The 18,357-nt window shown below is 47.7% G+C and overlaps 1 protein-coding gene across 5 annotated transcripts in view; it reads left to right on the forward strand.

Moving 5' to 3' along the window:
* arfip1 (ADP-ribosylation factor interacting protein 1 (arfaptin 1)) overlaps window positions 1–18,357 on the forward strand; it is a 175,698-nt gene that overhangs the window by 147,686 nt on the left and 9,655 nt on the right. For all 5 annotated transcript variants that reach the window (XM_038792002.1, XM_038792004.1, XM_038792003.1 and 2 more), the window contains one exon: window positions 14,722–14,879. In XM_038792002.1, the coding sequence (XP_038647930.1) occupies window positions 14,722–14,879 (158 nt within the window). The remainder of the gene's footprint in view (window positions 1–14,721; window positions 14,880–18,357) is intronic.

Below are 18,357 nucleotides of genomic sequence, written 5' to 3' on the forward strand. Positions count from 1 at the left end.
CAGGCGCAAATCCTGTTATGGCTGCTAATGACTTTCGGTGACGACATGTAGGGGAGAAGTTGCTCATGAGGTGGCTCCTGCCACAGAACCTTATTTAAGCCCTTTTTGTCCGATTTTTGTAGAACAATTTGGGCTCGAGTTTGTTTTTATTGAGGATTAAGTACCCCACATCAAGGGATGCCCAAAAGATACCGAACCAGGCAGCAGAAAAAGAAAGAACTAGCGTCTAATTTGAAAACTTCGAGAGTCTTGTCTGTAACAAAAATGGCGGAGGTTGCTGCGGTATCAGGGTCCACTCCACTGACTGTTGAGATATTAGACCTGGGGCTACAGAAATTACGCCGAGGGGGGTCTTGGGGGACTATGAGAAAACGATTGAGGCGGCAACGTCCTTGATGCAAGAGGCCTTGGCTAAGGTGGAAGAGTGGTGAAGATGCAGTGTGTGGAGCTGAAAGAGGTCGGGGAGGCTCTGTCTGGGCAGAATCATCAGATCACCGCCCTGGAAGGGGAGATGGGACGGGTGGTGGCCGACAACAAAATATTAAGGGCCAAGGTGAACAAAAATCGCTCTCGTAGACAAAACATGAGGTTGGTTGGGTTGCTCCGGGTCTGGAGGCCAAGCCCGACAAAGTTCATGTTGCAGTTGCTTTGAAAGAAGGAGGGGGAAATGACGACCCCTCCCCAGTTGGATCATGCCCACAGATCGTTGAGGCCGAAGCCCCTTGCAGGTGAATCACCGCCTGCGAACATCGCACACTTTCACAGCTTTCAGGACAAAGAAAGAGTTTTACAGTGGGCAAAGGATCATCGCGATTGCAGATGGAAAGGCCATGCGGTGAGAATTTATCAAGTTGTTGGAGCAGAGCTGGCCAAGAGGTGTTACTGCATTTAATAAGGCCAAGGCTGTGTTGTATCACAGTAAGGTTTAATTTGGCATGGTTTACCCAGCGCACCTCTGTGTGACTTATGAAAATAGAGCCTATTACTTTGAGACTCCAAAGGAGGCTGAAATGTTCATGGAAAGAAATGGACTGAGGTTGAGATAAATGTATTTTTTGTATTGGTTGGGTGATGTTTGTAAGGGGTGGGTGATTCTGTTTTTAATGGGGTGTTTCCTGGGCGGTTTTTCTTAATGGTTAATTTTATTATGGGGTTAGGGAGTGGAGGTTCATTATTGTTCATGTTTCTTTCTATGTTTTTTCTCTCTCATTTGGAGATAACAAAGCTGGTTTTGGGCGGGCTGCTGGTTGGTATTGGGAATTTTGATGAATGGAACTGTGTGTGGGGCCACCACACTGGTTAAGATCGTTAGCTAATGGGAGCAAAAGGATGGGGATTGCTGCAGCTCATTTGGTGATGGGGGACTTTTAAATATGGGCTTCGAGGTTTTGTTTTTGTGTTTGGGGGGGGGATGTCAGAGGGGGGTGGGGGGAATCTTAGGTTGTTTGGTCGATGTTGGCTGGACTGGGTTGGTTGTGCTGGTGGTGGGAGTGGAGGGATGGGTTAGTTTCCTGGTGGCTGGTCTTTGTTCGGTCGTGTTGGGGGATTTGGTGTCCAACTTGGGTGGGCCGGGTGTCGGCTCTCCTTGAGAGGTTGTTGGACTGCCTCAGAAGGTGGGAATAGCTGATCCTGGTAAGAGGGATGGATGGGGGTAGATGACCCCTCATCTGGTAGGTCACATGGAACGTGAGAGGGTTGACTGGACCAGGAAAGAGATCTAGGGTGTTTGCACACCTTAGAGGTTTTAAGGCTAAATATACTGTTGCAGGCGAGCCATTTTACGGGTTAAAGATCAGGTCTTTTTTTAAAGAAATTTAGAGTACCCAATTTTTTTTCCAATTAAGGGGCAATTTAGCGTGGCCAATCCACCTAACCTGCACATCTTTGGGTTGTGGGGGTTAAACCCATGCAGACGCGGGGAGAATGTGCAAACTCTGTACAGACAGTGACCCGGGGCTGGGATCGAACCCGGGTCCCCGGCGCTGTAGGCAGCAGTGCTAACCACTGCGCCACCGTTCCGCCCCGGGTTAAAGATCAGTTAAGATTGTGGCAAGGGTGAGCGGGGATAGTGTTTCATTCAGGATTTGACAGTAGAGCCTGGGCCAGCGATCATGGTTAATAAGAAGAAAGCTTTTTCAGCGGCTATGGTTTTGATGAATCCGAATGGGAGATATGTTATGGTTAATGGATTGTTGCTGTCTGCCCCAGTGGTGCTGGTCAATGTATGTGCCCCAAACTGGGATGACACTACTTTTATCAAAAGGTTGCTGCCATAAATCCCCAACTCGCCCCAGTTAATCCTGGGAGGTGACTTTAACAATGTTGTGGATCCTCAATTGGATAAGTCAAGGCCTAAGCCTGTGAGGCCTTCTAATGTGGCAGAAGCCTTCATGGAGCAGATGAGGGGAGCAGAGAATGGAGAATTTTACACCCGGATGACAAGCATTTTTCTTTCTTCTCCTAGGTACATCAGGTATATTCTAGGATCGATTTATTTGTGGTAGGTAGGTCCCTGCTGCTGGAAGTGGCAGGTTATTCAGCGATAATGATAACTGATCATGATCTGTCACTTGCGTATTTGGTGGTGAGATCGGGCCCATCCGCAATGCTCCGTCTCCGATGGCCGAGTTCACGATGGGACGGCCCATGCCACGTGTGGTCTCAACAGTCGTGAGCCTGGCATGGTGGCTGCACAGAGAGGGCATACGGACAGTGTCCAGCACTGCCTACTTCGCCGACAGTCGTGCCGCTGGCCGAGGGGGCTTCTGCCGGGGCTGGGGAAGTAGTGGGGTGGTGGGCTATGGGTTCAGGATGGAGGCGCTCGCAGTCCAGCACAACTGGCGTCATCTTTTCGGGCGCGATCGGTGCGTGTGTGGGGGGGGTGTACGTGTGCACACAGCTGCAGCTTGTCAGCCATGTGCATGTCCAGCATGGACTCGGCTATTCGCCCACCGTTTTTCACATGCTCTGCTGGTGTTTCACACAATGCCGGTGCTAGCCCCTTCACTGGTAGCGGAATTGGTGCAGGTGTAATGCCGATTTTTCCGTCTGGGAACTGCACGGATCCTCCATTAGCGTCAGCACTTAGCCGCAGGAATCCAGCCTCTTATCTTTAATTTGGGTGCAAAAGACCCCATGGATTAGCAGGGTGTTTTTGAAATGGGTAGGCAGTTGGGGGGGGGGGGTCTGGTTTTGCCTAAATCTATTATTTTATTATTGGACGGCGAATATTAAGAGTGTTTGGGGGGGGGGGGGGGGGGGGGGGGCATGGTGATGGAGTCTGTGTGGGGGCGGTTAGTGGGAGGTGCTGGCAGAGGCTACAATTTGAGACACTTGGTTACGCATCCTCTTCCGTTCTTCTCGGCTAAATGGACTTCTAGTCCAGTGTTGGTGGCCATCTTGAGAATACAGAGGCAGTTTAGGCAGCATTTTAAGCTGGATGCTATGCCATTGTTCACCCAAATCTGTGAGAATCATTGGCGGCCTTGCACTCGTTGTTTGGGACATGGAGGGAGGAGGGGTGGGAGTGATTTGGGGTTTTGTTTATAGATGGGAAATTTATTGATTTTGAGGAGTGGGTGGGCAATTACCAGCTTTCGAGAGCTAATCTGTTTTGGTATTATCAGGTATGTGCTTTTGTATACAAGGAGATTTCTTCCTCCCCCTTGATGCCTCCACCCTCCGATGTATAGCATTCTTTCGGTGGTGGATGTAGGGGAAGGGAAGATGTCGAACATTTATACTCAGCTTCTGTCGATGGAACAGGTTCTACTAGATTAGGGTAAGAGGAAGTGGGGGGCAAAACTGGGCCAGGCGTTTTGGGGGGGGGGGGGGGGGTACAGTGACCACCCCCAACACCACACACAATGCGACACCTCCAGGCATGGGTTTTACCCCGTCCCTCCCAAGACACCTCACTATCGGGTCACTGGGGCCCCACCCCTTTCAGTCCCCCCTTTTCAGGGCCCAACATTCATGAAGCCCCTTCACCCTCCCCCCACCCTTCATGCCCCGCCACCTTCATGCCCCCCCCACCCTTCATACCCCCCACCCTTCATACCCCCCACCCTTCATACCCCCACCCTTCATACCCCCCCACCCTTCATACCCCCCCCACCCTTCATACCCCCCACCCTTCTCACACACCCCCACCCTTCTCACACCCCCCCACCCTTCACACACCCCCCCACCCTTCACACACACCCCCACCCTTCACACCCCCCCCACCCTTCACCCCCCCCCCACCCTTCACACACCCCCCCCCACCCTTCACACACCCCCCCCCACCCTTCACACACCCCCCCCACCCTTCACACACCCCCCCACCCTTCACACACCCCCCCCCCACCCTTCACACCCCCCCCCCTTTCATGGGCATAGCCTTCGTCGGGCCCTAACCCTTACAGTGCCAACATGGCACCTTGGCTGTGCCTAGTTGGCACAGCTTGGGTACCAGGTGGCATACCGGGGCACTGTTCTGCCCTCAACCACCAGCTCTGAGACCCCCAGAATGGCCTCGTGCCTGGTCTCCGCTTGTGGAGACCAGTACTCATCGGCGTGCGGACGGGTGAGGTCTCACCGGTGTCTCCCGGGAGAATGCGGCCTCAACCCAGAGGTGCATATTTAAATGAGCCGAAAGGATCACTTAAATATCATTACCTGGATCAAGCCCAGTGAGGGTGTGATCCAGATCGCGCCAGGTCGCGGGTCAGGTGTGACGCATGCTATTTTGTGCCTGGCACAAAGCCTATATTGGCCCTCCCCTGCGGTGCTCCCAGCCCATTATATATTGCTGCTGGCCACAAATGTGGGCAGTGCTTACTGAAATTCGTGACCCAGAGAAGAAGCACAAAGTGTGCTGGAAATACTCAGCAGGTTAGACAGCATTAGTGGAAAGAGAAATGTGTAACATGTCACCGACATGAAACATTTTTCTTTCTCCATAGATTCTTTTCGCATTTTCAGTATTTTCAGCATTTCTGTTTTTATTTCAGATTTCATCATCTGCAGTATTTTGCTTTTGCATCCTGGAAAAACATCAGAGAACTTGCTTGGCTGTATGATTCAGACCAATAGAGGCCTCTGAAGGGGATGGTTAGCTGTGGTGCACCTGATCATTTTGATTCAACTAGTTGGATATAATTTATCACTGACTTTATACTTGTGGACAACTGTTCAGTCAATATGCTCAATTACTCCACCTTATTCATTGCAAAGGCATGGGATTCCATTCTCCGCAAGAGAAGGGAGTAGTCAGCTTCAGCAGGATGTTTGAAAGAGATTGGCCTCTCTTTTCTTGGAGAAAATTGAGCAGATTAGAATTGAGTTTGGAGTTCTGCCTCTGATGGGGTTTTTTATATTGGGCATTGGAGTGGAGATTGATTTACTAATTAGTTTAGTTGCCCCTTCTCCTTCGGTTCCCCACTAAAATCTATTGAAATGTTTCTGTGTTTTGAGAAGATGAAAAAAGACCTGAAGGCTCAGACATACACACCCCTTTATTCCAACTCTTTATTTCTACCTTCCAAGAGCCCAAATATCCTTTTCAACGGGTTATAAAGGGAACCCAGTACATTAGTGGTCTTACCAAAGCCTTATTCAATCATTAATCTGGTCCCAGGTTTATACAGAACAATCCAGATGGAGGCTACAACCACGACTCCACTTTGTTCAATGTCATATCGTTAACAGCCAATGAGTGGCCACTCCCAATTTTCTCTGTTCTTATCAGCTTTGACCTCCAGCCACCCATGCAGTACCCTTTCCATAATTGTACACACCTGGATGTTTAACCACACGTTTATCTACATTGAAAGACATTTGCCAATCTTTTGACCAATGTTGCATGTCACTTTTAAATCATGGATGTGAGCCAATGCTAAAGATTTTGAACCAATGATATAGTATTTGGTCTGAATGGAATGAAGTTGTGAAATATCATTTGTTTGGTCTCAGTCCAGGTGACATTTAGGTCTTTGGGTTGATGTCATTTTGAAGTAACAACTTCCCCTTCAGTCTTTCGCAAAGAGACTTGTCATACGGCCAGACTTTGAACTCGATACATTAGTTGGATGCTGACCAACTTGTACTCAGATGTGTTGACTGATGTCTTTGTTCTATACTTGTACATTAATCAAGGGAGTTGGTAAGCTCAGACATGCCTTCATCTCCAGAACTGAAGTTAAGCTAAACTGCTTCCTCCACTTTTGCTCCTGGCTTAATCCTGCCACATTCTGTAGCTCTTATCCTTCCTTCCTCGCCCTCAGTCAGACTTCTTGGTCATTTCCTGCCACTGCTTCCCCACCTCCGCCCAACCCAGTCTAAATCTAACTCTCGGCTGCTTAGCAGCTTTCCTCACCCGATGTTTTCCGACATAATGAATCTCCTTCCTAATGTCATGTTTGGAACTGCTGTCTTCGTTCCCTTCTATAAAAGAAATCCATCATGAACATCGACATCTCTCAAACAATTTCACCATCTCCAATCCCATTTTCCTCTCTATGATCAATGAACATGTTATTGCAATCCAGCTGCAGGAGAGGATGTTTCCAACCACTCCCTGTTCAAAAGACATGGGGTTTGTTTTCCATCCTGTCTGCAGCTCCGAGAAAGCTCTGGTCAAAATCACCAATATCCTTTGTGACTATATCCTAAACAGTTTAACTTTCTTTCATTTATTCTCGCAGCTTTTGATATGAACATCCATTAAAGACATGCTTGTTAGGTGAATTGAACATTCTGAATTCTTCCTCGGCGTACCCGAACAGTCACCGGAGTGTGGCACTAGGGGCTTCTCACAGTAACTTCATTTAGTGTAATGTAAGCCTTCTTGTGACAATAATAAAGATTATTATTGTGTGCCGTTCCATCGCCTCTCTTTCAAGGTCCCTCTCATGCCTCAACTCTTTTTTAAGAATATTTTTATTCAGGACACTTTCCATTTTACAATGTACACGACAATCACACAACCTCATGCAATTTTTATAATTAACAAGCAACCTATCTATTCCCCCCCACCCCGCAATTTTCTGATGACTACCAATTCTTAAAGAAGGAGAAAAACAGTCTCCAACTCGAATAGAACCCCTCCTCCGACCCCTTAATGACATACTTAATTTTCTCCAGTTGCAAAAACTCCAATAGATCCTCCACCCAAGTCTTTACCCGCGGGGCCTCCGGTATCAATCGGGGAGAACCGAACAATTTTGGGAGACGGAGGTGCTAGCACTTTGAAGTAATTGAGAACACGAGTAGAGTGAGGGTTTCCTTTCCTCCGATGCGGAGGTTTTTTTTTCTTTGTTCTGTTGGGTCGAGAGGGTAGCCGGGGTGAAAAGTTTGTAAGGGGACGGCTGTTCCCATCCTCCTTCCTGTCATCGAGGAGCCGCCTTCACAGAATACAGGTGGGGATGGGGTAGCGATGGGGTGTCAGTAGGAGGAGCCTTTGGGCAGGAGTTGCCACGCTGGCAAGTGATGCTGGTGTCGAAGTGAGGTGGGGGGAAAAGAGGGGTGGGGGGGGACATGGGGGGACATGGAATATGCGAGGGTTCAATGGTCCGGTGAAAAGATCTCGGGTCTTTGTGCACCTAAAGAGTTTAAAAGCAGGGGTGGTCTTTCTGCAGGAGTCACACCTCAGCGTGAAGGACCAGGTTAGTCTAAGGAAGGGGTGGGTGGGTCAGGTTTTCCACTCGGGGATTGATTCAAAGTCGCGGGAAGTGGCAATTGTGATGAGCAAAGAAAGGGTTTTTGTGAGCGCGAAGGAAGTGAGGGATCCGGGTGGGAGATATGTGATTGTGAATGGGGTATTAGAAGGGACGCCGGTGGTACTGGTGAATGTATATGCACTGAATTGGGACGATGTAGGTTTTATGAGGCAGTTGCTGACAGCAATCCTGGTCTGGCCACACACCGGTTGATCATGGGAGGAGATTTTAATTGTGTCCTTAAGCCGAGAGTGGATAAGTCGAGTCCCAGATCAATGGGTAGGATACGTTTTGGCAAAGGAGCTGGGCGGGTTTGTGGAAAAGATGGGTATGGTGGACCCGTGGCGCTTGAAGAAGGCAGGGGGAAGGGAGCATTCCTTTTTCTCACATGTGTATATTCAAGAATCAACTTTTTTGTGGTGAACCGGGAGATTTTGGTTGGGATGGAGGGGGTAGCCAGGGATAGAAATATCGGACCATGCGCCCCATTGGCTGGAGATTCAGCTTAGATTGGGACAGGAGTAGAGGCCGGGGTGGAGGCTTGATTCAGGGTTGTTGGCGGATAGAGAGTTTTGTGACAAAGTGCGGGCTGTGATTAAAGATTTTGTAGAATTGAACCAAAACGGGGAAGTGTCAGCAGCCATATTTTGGGAAGTACCAAAAGTGTTGGTCCGAGGGGAGATTATCTTGTTCAAGGCACATGTGGATAGGGAATAGAGGGAGGAATATGAATGGCCTCTGAACAAGATAATTGAGGTAAATAAGGAGTACATGAGGGTGTCCACCACAGAGGGATTGGCGAGGAGGAAAAGATGACGGGCAATTTGATAGATGGATGACAGGGAGGGCGGTAGGACAGCTGCATAGGGCAAGAGGGCGCAGTGCAAATACAGGGAAAAGGCGAGTCGAATGTTAGCGCATCACCTACGGAGGCAGGCCACGTCCAGGGAAATATTGAAGATACGGACTGGGGCAGGGGATGTGTTGTCGGAGCCGGGGAAGATAAACAAGGTGTTTAGGGATTACTATAAGGAGCTGTACCAGGGTGGACCCGGGGGGGTGAAGAGGGGGACTTGGGGCTGTTCTTAGACGAACTGGAGTTGGAGGAAGAGAAGAGGGTGCTAGAGTAGCCCTTGGGGCTGAGGGAGGTATTGGACAATATGAGGACTATGAAATCAGGGAAAGCCCCGGGGCCCAATGGTTACCCAACGTAATTCTATAAGGGGTTCGTGACAGACCTGGCGCCGCATCTCTTGGGGCCGTTCGGGAAGGGGGAATTGCCGGAGACAATGACACAGACAACGATCACATTGATACCAAAAAGGGGGGAAGGACCCGTGGGAATGTGGGTCGTATTGGCCCATTTCGCTGTTAAATACGGATGTGAAAGTGCTGGCTAAGTTGGTGCGGGAAGGATGGAAGGTTGTGTCCTCGGGGTGGTTGTGGAGGACCAAACCGGTTTCATAAAGTGCAGGCAGCTTTCTAGTAATATAAGGCGGCTGTTAAACGTAAACATGGCCCCAGGCACCGGTGATAGTGGTGTCCATGGATGCGGAGAAGGGATTTGACCAGTTGGAGTGGCGGTACCTGTTTGAGGTCCTGGGGAGGTTCGGGTTTGGGCCAAAATTTGTGGCAGGGGTGTGTCTGTTATACGTGGCACCGATGGTCCGCACATTCGCCAATGACATGGGTTCACGGAATTTTGAACTGCATAGGGGAATAAGGCAGGGGTGCCCGCTGTCACACTCGTAGGTTCTGGGGCTTCAGAAAGGTGAGTGATTTTGGGCGGGAGTGTTCGCGGAGCTAACCAGGATAGTGGGGATGGAAGTTGAGCCGGACCCATTGGTGGCGATATTTGGGATATCGGAGAGACCAGAGCTGATGGAGGGGAGGAAGGCCGACGTTGTGGCCTTCGCCTCTCTGATTGCCCAGCGAATAATTCTGTTGGAGTGTCTCAGTAATGTCACCGGGCTAGCGGCCTGGCCGGCTGAAAAAGGGAAACATTAGTACAACCTGCATTGTTGTGTGTTGGGGAGTTTGTTCCCCGAATTGTTCATGTTTTGTAACCTTTTGTATAAGTTTGGAATATAATACATTTTTTTTAAACATTAATCCTCACAACAAAAGATTTAGGTTAAAAATTGGGAGACTGGAATATAAGTAAGAATTTTGGAAGGACCGTTATTTTCACTGTTTGAACCCTTCCTCTCAACAATAACCTTTTCAAGTTATAGAACATAGAACAGTACAGCACAGATATCCACATATCCATATCCATATATTCACAAATATCTAAAACTCGACCTGGCCAGCTGAAATAGCAATTTCTCCAGATCCCCACTCTTTCTGGCTATTCTGATGGTGGACCGGCAGTACTCAGATACCCCAAATGAGTTGTTATTGATGGAAAGGAAGAATCTCCAGATGGAGTTCAAATTGGTATCGACAGCGCGAGTGATTGCCCAGCTTGTACGAGGGGTGTCTATGTGCATTGGGGAGAAGATCATCTGGTGACTGGCTCATCAGTTGAGACGGCAGGCGGCCTTTCGGGAGATGGTGCAAATTAACGACCTGGGAGGAGGCATGGTTTCTGATCCAGGAAGGGTAAATGGGATGTTTGAGACATTTTATGGGGGTTGTACAGGTCGGAACCCCTGGAGGCTCGCTCTGACATGATACCATTCTTGGATAGTTTGGACTTCACGGTGGTGGAGATGGAGAAAGAGCAGGGGCTGGAGGTCTGCTCGGGTTGGAAGAAATTGAGGTGCTCCAGGCCTGGACGGATTCCCAGTGCAATTTTCTAAAATACTTTGTGTGGGTGTTAGAACTCCTTCCTCAGATGTCTAAATCTCCACAGATCCACACCCCAAGCACGCAAACCCCCTCCCCCCCCAGCTCCCTCTGCTCAGGAACCCGAACAGCTCCTTCACCACCCTCGATATCTTAAGGGTCTTGGTGTAAGAGCCGTCCAGTCTGGGATCAAGCACAAAATATTCCCCTCCTCCATAATCAGCCGATGAGAATGTAGATCTGGGATGGCCGGCGGCACCCTCTTGATAAACTCTGTATCAAAGAACAAAGAAACTTAAAGCACAGGAACAGGCCCTTCGGCCCTCCAAGCCCGTGCCGACCATGATGCCCGTCTAAACTAAAATCTTCTGCACATCTGGGATTCGTATCCCTCTATTCCCATCCTATTCATGTATTTGTCAAGATGCCCCTTAAACGTCACTATCGTCCCTGCTTCCACCACCTCCTCCATCAGCGAGTTCCAGGCACCAACTACCCTCTGTGTAAAAGAAATTTGCCTCGTATATCTCCTCTAAACCTTGCCCCTCGCACCTTAAACCTATGCCCCCTAGTAATTGACCCCTCTACCCTGGGAAAAAGCCTCAAGTTGGGAAAATCCTCCCAATTCAGTGCGTGCACATTCACCAAAACCACAGGTGACCCCTTCAACCTGCCCCTCACCATAACCTATCTGCCCCTGGATCCACCACTATGTTACCTGCCGAGAAGGCCGCCCTCTTATTGATCAGCACCTCAGTTCTCCTCGTCTTCGCATCAAAACCAGAATGGAACACTATGTCCCATCCGCCCTTTCCTCAACCTCGTTTGATCCCTAATTCTCAGGTGTGTCTCCTATAAGAAAACCACATTTCCCTTCAAACTCTTGAAATGTGCAAACTCCTAAGATCTTTCGACCAGCCTATTCAATCCTCTCATGTTCCATGTGACCAGTCTGGTCGGGGGCCTCCAGCTGCAAACCCCCCCCCGATCAGCCAGCCCTACTCATTAGGGGATCCAACAGGGCCCTGCCTCATCCTGATTCCAGGCCCACCCAAGATGACCACCGCCACCTCCCTCCACCCAACAACTGAACAAAGAGACCATCACGATCAGCAAGCAACCCACCCGCCCCATCCCAAGCAAAGGAAACCCAACTACCCTAGGCTCGTTATTGCAACCAACAAAGAAACCCCCCCTCCCCAAGTAACAAGCCTCACTCTCCCTCGCTCCATTTCCGTTAACCAGCATGGGGAAAAATGCAAGTTATATTTCCAAAACATTCCACACAACCCCCACCAACCCAAACCTGATTTTAATCTTGTACACCATACCAATCCACCCCCACTCCCCAATCGCCCCAAAATTCCCAACAATTGCTTTAAAGCATTAATAACCCATACCCCAAACATAGGATAACAGAAAATTCAGAAATATACAAAATATACCAGGAAATTCCAGTGAAAACAAAACAAAACACACATCCAAAGCTTCACCACATAGATGAAACCACTCAATACATTCAAATGTCTCCCAATCCATGCTTCTTGATAAGGTTGTTCATCACCTCCAGCGTGGCGAGATAATGGTCTCTGCCCCATGCATGACCCACAGGTGGATGGACCCTCCTTTTCGCCAGTTCCGCTCCCAAGTCCTGGTAAATTCTCATGGTGTGGCCTTGCCACTTGCACACTCAGGTTTCGTTCGCACATTTCAGTATCTTTACTTTGCCTAAGTACATGTTGGTAGAGTTTCTGACAGGAGAGTTTAAAAAGCAAAGGCAGGTGGTCACGGACAATCTGGCAAAGTGACAGAGCCAATATGTCCAACTGTGATCATCTGTGGCGGCTCCTTGGATCTGGGCTTCTTCCTCAGTGGCCCAATACACTTCAGGAGGGCTTGCAAAGAAGCTGTCCCCCACCACCTGCCCAAACATCTTTGCCACATACTCTGTGGCCTTCGCACCTTCTATGCTCTCGGGTTGCCCAACAATCCTCAGATTTTGTCGTCAGGAGCGGTTCTCCAGATTGTCAATCTTGGCGTTCATTATTTTTTGCCCTTCCACCATCATCATCATCACCTCTGCCTCTAAGGAGGCAATCCGATTCTCAGAACCAGAGACCCTCATCTCTACCTTCTGGATCGATGAACTCTGTGCTTCACCCTTTCCAGAGCTGCCCGTATTGGCTCTGTCACTTTGCCAGATTGTCCGTGACCACCTGCCTTTGCTTTTTAAACTCTCCTGTCAGAAACTCTACCAACTTCTCAGTCATCCACCAAGAGGCCAACACCGCATGTCCCTCCACCATGTTTTCCCCTCCGTGTCTTCTGAGTCCAGAGAGCCCTTTACTCGACACACTCCTCGTTTGGTAACTTTTACGTTACACACCAGAGAAGGAATCCTAACTCTTCCACTATTTCACTTTTACACCTACACTGCATCCGCTAAGTGGGCAAAAAGGGCCAAAAGTCAAGTCTTCTGGCAGGAAGTAACTTATCTGTGACTTCTGACTTCATGGCCACACAGGAAGCCCACTTCAACTCTTTCTTGTCCTAATCAAACCAGTACTACAACTCCCGTAGCTTCTTGCCTGCTCCATTCCTGGATCCCTCCTTATTTCCACATGCTGTCTATTATTAGCAAAAAGGATGAAAGACGTGATAAAATATAGCTTCTTTCATAATCAGCATTTCCCCACTCTACCATTATCATCAAGCTACTTCTAACTCTGGTTCCATGTGCAGTGTAGAAAGGCATGCCAGCAGTAGCACCAGGGCAGCAAAAAAATAAGATGCCAACCTGGTGAAGTTACAACACAGGACTATATGCAATCTAAACAGCAGAAGTACTACACTATAAACAGTACTAAATGATCCCACAACCAACAGATCAGATCAAAGCTGTGTGGCCTCATCTAATCAGAAATGGTGGTGGACAATTAACCAACTAATTGAAGGAGTAGGCTTCAAAAATATCCCCACTTTCATTGATGGCAGAGTCCAACACATCAGTGTGAAAATATAAGGTTGAAGCATTTGCAACCATCTTCAGCCAGATGTGCTGTGTGCATTATTAATCTCTTGTCTTCTCCTGTGGTCCCTTGCATCGCTGTTGCCAGTCTTCAGACAATTTGTTTTGTCCATACCACATCAAGAAACAGCTGAAACCACTGGATGCAGCAATGACTGTTGGCTCTGCAACATACGGCTGTGGTGCTGAAAACCTGTGGACAAGAACTAGCCTGTTTGCTAATCATGCTGTTTTGGTCCAGCAACAACAATGAGATCTACCCGACAATGTGGAAATTTGCCCAGGTAGTCCTGTCCACAAAAGCAGGACAAATCTGGTTGACCAATTACTGTCCTCAATAGTCTACCCTCCGTCATCATCAAAATAATTAAAGGTTCTATTAAGTTATACTTCGTTAAAAACTGCTCTCTAATGCTCAGTTTGGATTCTGCCAGGATTGCTCAGGGCCAGGTTTTATTACAGCCTTGGTCCAAACATGAATGAAAGAGCTGAACTCCAGAGGTGAGAAAGAGTGTCCTTCTATTGTCAGTGGAAATCATGGGGGAAACTCTCCATTAGTTGAAATCATACCGAGTGCAAAGATGGCTGTGGTTGTTGGCGACCAGTCAATTCCGTCCCATGATTTAACTGCTGGGGTTCCTCAATTGGACTATGCTTTCTTGTCTTCTGCAATGGGTAACTAGATGTTTCCTCTGCTTGACTGTAATCTTGTTTAGCCCGTAAACTAATTTGAAAAGAAACTTGGGACAGATAATGAAGTGATTTTTGATATATATTGTTGTAATGTAGGATAACAATATCAATAAATAGCCAGGGCTCAGAACCCCTACGTATGGTTAGAACATTCAGCCGTATCGCGCCGTTCTTCCCATAGCAGCATGGCTGCCTACTTGTCAGGTATCAATTCATGGGTTAAAGCAAACTTCTTCTAACTTAACATCAGCTAAATTGTAGCCCGTTGTTTCATTCCAGCCGGGAGCTCTGTTCCCGACCCTCAATTTAAACAAAGGCTTTATGATTCAATGGCCTCAGTCATAGAAATGTACAAATATGTAATCATTATTATCTGTATCTTGCATTCTTCAGTGTATTGTGCTAATGCTCTAATATGACACACCAGTGACTAATTGTATTTATTGATTCACCCTCTTTAGGCACTGCATGAAACCTTCATGTTTCAATTTAATTCTCTTTATATTTCAGGAAGAGTTTGGATACAATGCTGAAACCCAGAAATTGCTGTGTAAAAATGGGGAGACACTTCTTGGAGCAATTAATTTTTTCATTTCCAGTGTGAATACATTGGTGAACAAAACAATTGAAGACACATTAGTCGCCGTTAAACATTACGAAAATGCCAGGTAACCCATTGTAATGCCAAAAGGATTAAACGTTTTCCATTTGAGTAGAGTATTAATTGAAAGTTTTACAGTTGCAATACCTAAAACAAGAGCGCATTTAAGCAGTGCCAGTATGCACTTAATTTATTCAGGAGTTGTTAAAATTCAGAAAAATGTTTTATCACGGCATAGAATGTACAGTGCAGAAGGAGGCCATTCGCCCCATCAAATCTGCACCGGCCATTGGAAAGAGCACCCTACTTAAGCCCATGCCTCCACCCTATCCCCGTAACCACACCCCACCTAACCTTTTGTGCATTAAGGGGCAATTTAGCATGGCCAATCCACCTAACCTGCACATCTTTGGACTGTGGGAGGAAACCGGAGCAAACCCACGCAGACACGGGGAGAAAATGCAAACTCCACACAGACAGTCGCCCGAGGCCGGAATTGAACCTAGGACCCTGGAGGTGTGAGGCAACACTGCTAACCACTGTGCCAAGGTGCCGCCCCAACCTATCCCTATACACATCATCCTGCATAATTCAGCTTCCTAAATTGTGCATTGTGCCTCCAATTTATAATGATCAGACTTTTCCCATCATCCATACACACAGGCATATACTTATTATAGCTACCAGGAAGACATGCACTTTTCTAACTTGTCTAAATATGATTATGGTCCTGTTTCATTCATTACTTGGGGCTTCATTTAATTTGTGGGTCTCCTCCTCTTGCTGGCTCTGGGTGATGTTACATACTCTAGTCAGTATGCAGCACTGCAGAGTTTTTTTAAGTACATTTATTAGGATTTTACATTTTAGAAATTGCCACAAAGCTATAAAACAATATTATACGCAAAAAAAGCAGGGGGTGGGGTGGGAACGGAACATGGAAATCGGTATCCAACCCACACCCCCAACCTCTCATGCAGCTTTCCGAGACACACCATCAAGGAGGAGAGCCAGCCACCAATCAATAAGGGATGGATCACACCTATCTTGGGGAGAGAAACAAACAGGATATCTACTAAGTACAGCATTCATCCCATCGACAAATCTCCCTACAACTGGGGACAGAACCCAGCCTCACTAGGTTCCTCCCCCCCCCCCCCAATAGGTGCTCTCAGAAGGGTGCACCTCCGATCCCTGGGTAACAAGATACCAGCTGCAGCACCTGACCTAACCCAGCACCATCCAAAAGTAAAACTCCAGAAATTATGTCCCCAGGACCTTCGACATGACCCCACACCCATACCACGCCGAGTCTGCACCCACCTAACTCCAGCCAGGGCAATGCACCAGCCCTCCCCGCACACAAGGAGGAAAAGGATAATCATTCTAAACCTGGCCAGAAGGAGGTCCCAGTACGGGAGAAGACAAACTGACCAGACACCACTAATAAGATGTTCCTCCTTGGCCACCCGAGAACCCCCACCCACTCCACCGAGCCAGACCCGCACTAAGAGACGCAGCTGAAAAAAGGAAAAGCAAGAAACCCTCAAGGAGGGGAAGCCCAACCGACTCAGGGTAACCACCATCATATAAAGGATATCCACGGTCACTCTCATCCCCAATCCTTAGCCACAAACACCAATCCCACTCCAACCTACACTAATACCAGACAAGCTTAAATTCAAATCTAAAGAAAAAAGGAAAATCTGAAACGGATTAGCTCCAACTGGGGGAACTATCGTCAATCACAGTGAGGACGAACTAATCCAACCAACCTCAACCTTCCACTCCTGTCCCCATTCCAACTCTACTAATCTTCCTTTTCAATGAGAAGGGGGTGATAACGAAGAACGTCGCCTTCCCCTTATCACAAGGATTACAAAACACTATAAGACATAATTATGGTTAGGAATAAAACTGCACAAATCCCATTTCCCATTTGCTGAATCAGGATAACCAACAGTACAGGCCATCACACCCATACACACCCCTTGAGGAAAAAAGGACAACATCAAGAAAACAATTACATGAGGAGCAGGGAGTAATGTTTAGGATAATAGGAGAGCTGCAGGGCAGTCCTCAGGTTAAAGACATACTCCAGGTAGCAAGAAGAAAGCAAAAGACGAGGACAAAGCAGGATCAACAAACACTTTTCAGGATCTCTCGACGATCGAAGCACAAGACATCATTACTTCCACCACGCCTTCTCACCAAGGTGGTCTACACTAGACCCTGGCCACCTCCAACCCCTCACGATGCGCATCACGAACAGGATCAGTGAGCCAGACAGACCCCTGGTCTCGAAGACAGGATACGTTGTGCTCCATTGAAACTGATACACCCTGCCTCCAGATCAAGATCACTGAACCATGGCAGCCAATCCTCAAACTCACTCGGAAACTGTTCCCCACCTCTCGCCAGGGGCTGGGCCCAGGGGTATACCCACTTGATCTCCTTTTCCCAAACCCTTCACGGTGGATGACAAGCCATGAAACGAGAACTCGACGGTACGGCGGCAGACCCCCACGGGGAAAGTGCTCTTTCAAATATAAGAATCTCCTTGCGCGCCTCCATTAAGGTACTCCCCGACTCTCGGAAGTGAGCCCTGACGACCTGCACTGCAGACCTGAGATTTTCAGCAAGGCACAATCTCTGTTGGCAGCCAACACCCGATGCACACAGCACTGCCAAGGCGAAAGCCTACTCGAGCAACAATGCCACTGCAAGCAGGGCCCCACCCCAGCCTCCACCAACTAATGAGGATTTTAACATTTTATCTCTGCTTTTTCTCACAAAGACGCCTACCAAACACTTGCCGGGGCACAGCACAAACCACTGTAACCCAAGTAAAGACAAATACCAAATGTGCACTAGGATGAAAAGACAGATTAAAAGATGAACCGAGCCAGAGCTCGCAAAAAACGCAGCTGCTCCCACGCTCATACCACGTGACCCCCAGCACTGCGTAATTGATGCTGAATGTCCATCCTGTAGGATTATTTGTGGTGAAATAGTTGCTTCAAGTTTGGATAATAATCCAGAATTGATTACTAGAGATTTTTTTTGCCCAAACAAATAGAAAATCACAACAAATACTAGCTTAGGAGAACATTTCAAACAATGAAAGCACTTCCTTCACGCTGTATGACCTCTCACCTTGTTTAAGACCAAACTTGCAATGCAGTGTTGTAACACGAGACATGCACTTCAGTCTACAGCAAGGGTCAAAGTGTTTTGTACAACGCATTGTTCATGTTGACTGAATACTTGTTTGATTGGCAGTTTCTTTTAAGTAGCGATATTTAGTTATCTATGGTAGCTTCGAATTGGTCATGTTGTCTCAACATGGGGATTGAACATTGTTTAACTTTCCCATGGTATAAAGTAAATATTTCCCCAGTTGAATATAATTTTTAAACTTTCAGTCATTCCAAAAATATAATTATTTAATTTCCTTCCCTCTGCTATTTTCTATCCTACCATCCTGTGAAGGACCTTACTCATTTGGATATGGCTGTATTGGCATCCTCAGGAACCTTGCTTAA

This window comes from Scyliorhinus canicula, chromosome 3 (assembly GCF_902713615.1).
Source record: "Scyliorhinus canicula chromosome 3, sScyCan1.1, whole genome shotgun sequence".
NCBI lineage: Eukaryota > Metazoa > Chordata > Chondrichthyes > Carcharhiniformes > Scyliorhinidae > Scyliorhinus > Scyliorhinus canicula.